The sequence below is a fragment of the Dromaius novaehollandiae genome, unplaced genomic scaffold (genome assembly GCF_036370855.1).
Source record: "Dromaius novaehollandiae isolate bDroNov1 unplaced genomic scaffold, bDroNov1.hap1 HAP1_SCAFFOLD_45, whole genome shotgun sequence".
Taxonomy (NCBI): domain Eukaryota; kingdom Metazoa; phylum Chordata; class Aves; order Casuariiformes; family Dromaiidae; genus Dromaius; species Dromaius novaehollandiae.
Window position 1 is genome coordinate 1,124,610 of NW_026991505.1, and position 3,770 is coordinate 1,128,379.

The 3,770-nt window shown below is 47.3% G+C and overlaps 1 protein-coding gene across 1 annotated transcript; it reads left to right on the forward strand.

Annotated features, from left to right (window-relative positions):
* The first annotated feature begins 224 nt into the window (after nucleotides 1–224).
* Nucleotides 225–1,193, forward strand: LOC135327039 (olfactory receptor 12D1-like). The gene has a single exon (XM_064504658.1). The coding sequence runs from the start codon at nucleotides 225–227 to the stop codon at nucleotides 1,191–1,193; it is 969 nt and encodes a 322-aa protein (XP_064360728.1).
* Nucleotides 1,194–3,770: the final 2,577 nt, after the last annotated feature.

Below are 3,770 nucleotides of genomic sequence, written 5' to 3' on the forward strand. Positions count from 1 at the left end.
ATCTAGGTTACAACAGTTTCTAGTATTTGTTGCAACAGCTGGGGTGGAAAATCAAGGGATTCTTTTGTGTCCCTTTCCGGACTCAGTGTCTGATCTCTTCCATTCATGAGGCAGCATCAGCTGCTGCTGCACCTTATGGAAGAGGACTCTGGGGAACAGAAATAGCAGCTCAGGACAGAAAGACAGCAAGCTACTGCTGAGTTCTTCTCTCTTTCCCTGCAGGGATGGATAACCAGACAGAGGTGAGCAAGTTCATCCTGCTTGGCCTGTCCAGCCCTCAAGGGCTGCAGCAGTTCCTGTTCATGCTCTTCTCCCTGCTCTACCTGTCCAGCCTGCTGGGGAATGTGGCAATTGTGACTGTGGTGATATGTGAACCTCGGCTACGCATCCCCATGTACTATTTCCTCTGCAACCTCTCCTGCCTGGATATTTTCTACTCCACAGTTACCATCCCCAAGATGCTGGCTGGGTTCCTCTGGGGGCACCAGGGTATTTCTTACACTGGCTGCCTAAGCCAGCTCCACTTCTTCCACTTCCTGGGCAGCAGCGAAGCTTTGCTGCTGGCTGTCATGGCCTATGACCGCTTTGTGGCCATCTGCCACCCGCTGCACTACAGCCTGATCATGAGCCCACGGGCCTGCCTGCTGCTGGCTGCAGCCGCTTGGGCTACTGGCTTCCTTCATGCTCTGATGCACACAGTCATGACCTCCCGGCTCCATTTCTGTGGCCCCAGCCACATCCACCACTTCTTCTGTGACATCAAGCCCCTGGTGAGACTAGCCTGCAATAGCAACCAGCTCAACCTGCACCTGCTCAGCATTGTCACAGGGAGTATTGTAATAGGCCCCTTTGTCTTCACACTCTTTTCTTACCTGTACATCTTTTCCTTCCTCCGACTGAAAGTCCAGTCGAGGGAGGGGAGGAGGAAATCCTTCTCCACTTGCATCTCCCATCTCACAGTAGTGGCCTTACTCTATGTCCCTGCTGTTTTTAACTATGTGCCACCTTCCTCAGGGAGTTCACCCAGGCGGGACATGATAGCCACACTTATGTATAATGTTGTCACCTCTGTCCTCAACCCTTTGATCTACACCCTGAGGAATGCGGAGGTGAAACGTGCCCTAAAGAGAAGACTTTTCTCCAGACAGTTACTAGTGCAGAAAATGTTCTGCCTTGCAGCTTGCGTGGGGTAGTAGCCAATGGACAATGCAATCAGAGGAGCTTTTGGCTCAAGAATGTCTTGTGCAGAAATCTGCTTTTCACTGCCAACAGCCTGGGTCCCTTCAGAAAAATCCTACCTACTGCATATGGCCCTGTGTCTCCTGTCTTGGGCAATATCAGTGCATAAAGATGAATATATGTTGGTGGAACAGCCACTCCCATTCCTCCAAGTGGAGAAGAGAAGCGGCTCCAGAGAGTGATACTCCAATAAAAACACCTTTTTTACAGTGATTTACCCTCAAACGTCACTTGATCTTCTTTCTTTCTTTCTTTCTTTCGGCAGCTGAATCCCACCCCAAGTCAGAGCTGTCAAGAGAAGTCAGGACATGATTCATCTTAGCCTAAAGCCGATAGACAAGGAGGGATTCAGTTGGTTTTGTAGGGTTCATTTGGCCATGTGCAGACATGTATGTCATGCCACTTGAAATACTCTGTGTACCTCAGCTGGTGTCTCTCTGCTGCTCCAGAAAGGCACAGGTCCTGCGCCAGATCTACCAGCCCTGTATGGCTGTCAGCTATCTTAGGGCATCTGAGATGGTGCTAGACACCTATGTTTGGGCAACTGAATCCCACCCCCATTGCCTAGATTCACAGTGCTTAAAACTGCTCTTCAGGCACTTGTCTCACAGGGAGGAAGGTACATTTGGAACCCCAAATGTAGGTGTCCTAATCTCAGATTGAATCTCACCCTTAATCTCAAAATGAGTGGGAATGGTGGATTCCATTTGAAGAAAGCTTCCAGAACTGATCCTTAGGGCTTAAAGGTAAGGTGAGCTTGGGTGATGGGGATTAAGAGTAACAGCTGGAGAGGTCTTTTGATTCTTACCTGTCCTTCAGGTTTTTTTCCACATATTCATAAACTTCACCAACATGCCAGGTGTGTTTCACACAATACCTACTTGCTCAACACATTCCATGTTGAGACTCCTACCATAAGCCTTAAAAAGGCTGCTTCTAGTATTGTTGTTATTATCATTTTTAACAGTGTTATAGGATGATGATGATGATGATGATAGTAAATATTTCTATTAGGGCCTCAAGTAATCCCTCAATGCAAAATTTTCATGCCATGCGCTTGAAGGTGTCAAAAGAGATTCTTCCTCTCCTAAACAATGCTCCAGACCGGATACTGTCAGAGACAGTGTCCCAAGGGTCCTGACCGCCTGTTCCCATAGGACCACTCTTTGAGTCTGAGATCTTGTAAGTGTTTTTAGGTCTTTAAGAGTTAATATTTGTTTCTAACTGGCCAAAGACAATGTGAGTGCTCCCTTGCAACCCACCATTCTGCATGCATGCTGTATCCTTCAGCAGAGGCAATGACTTGAGCCAGATCACCTGTGAAATCCCCTTACTGTCTTGCTCCAGTTCATCCTTCTGTGAAAACAGGCTTCTTGGGTTTGTTTTTAGACATGGACTCTTTTATATGCATAATAATGCTCTATGTTAAGATCTCCACTGTGGTTCTAAGACGACCTTCTATAGGAGGGTGGTGTGATTTATATTTTTGTGCCTTGCTGCTGCCTCCTTCCTTGTTTACACTACTATATATACCTATACCTATACTTATATATACCTCTACCTATACCTAGCCACTAACTTCATAGTAGCTCTTTGTTTGTTTGGTTGGTTTTTACTGTGTGGTGTCTGCATTGATTAATGCAGTCATCTACAACAGGAGCAAAATGAGATCCCATGCTTTCTTAGGAAGCCGGTTGCAAGGGGTGGGGCAAGGTCAACAAGAAGCAGCTTCCAGTTTTCTCCCAGTTGCTACTCTTTTCTTATTGTTCAACCTTAGCCAGTGCCTGTTTTTCCTAAGAATGCATTTTATGGAGAAGCAGATTACACTGTGCCCAGAGCTGCACAGTAACTCCTCTGCATATTGTTTCTGTGGCTTGTTAACACTTGCAGAACATATGGGCCAAACACTGGACTAAACTGTGAGTTTATGTGTTGAAAGGCTAGTCACCATCAATACAAAGAACAGATGATCACTGATGGCAGAGGAATGCCAGGAGCCTAATCAGTGCAAAGGAGCACCCAGACTTGGCTATTCCTGGGGCAGCGATTATGTCCCTGGGGCCTCGGAGGGGGTGTACGCTCCCAGATGAGGCCACCCGAGTGGCTCTGTTTGACAACCTTCTGGACTGGAGGGGTTGTTGCCTAAAGGGGACTGGGGAGAAAGAAGCATGAGAGAAAAGAGTTTAAAATGGACTGGCTGAGTGCAAACAGGGCAGCACGTTTGTCTAGCCATGTGCAGCACCTGATTAACCCTACCTAGCCAAGTGAGTGCGAAAAACCACCATAGTGTCCCACCACTTCTTCTCTCATGTCCTTTCAGAGAGGTCCTTTCAGATCTCTCATGCCTCTTCTCAGCGCCAGACTGGAGACAATCTCAATAGGGTCTTCGTTCCCCACTGCTTGCACCAAGCCCATTCCCTTGGCTGTGGTTTCATTGGATGGTAGATAGGGACAGGGAGAATCTTGTTGATCCATTCATGAGCACCACTAATTAGTTGATGTGGCAGGTGGCTATTTATTAAACACCTAGA

What these genes read in the sequence shown, in the direction of transcription:
- LOC135327039 (XM_064504658.1), top strand. Translation starts at nt 225, where the DNA reads ATGGATAACCAGACAGAGGTGAGCAAGTTCATCCTGCTTGGCCTGTCC.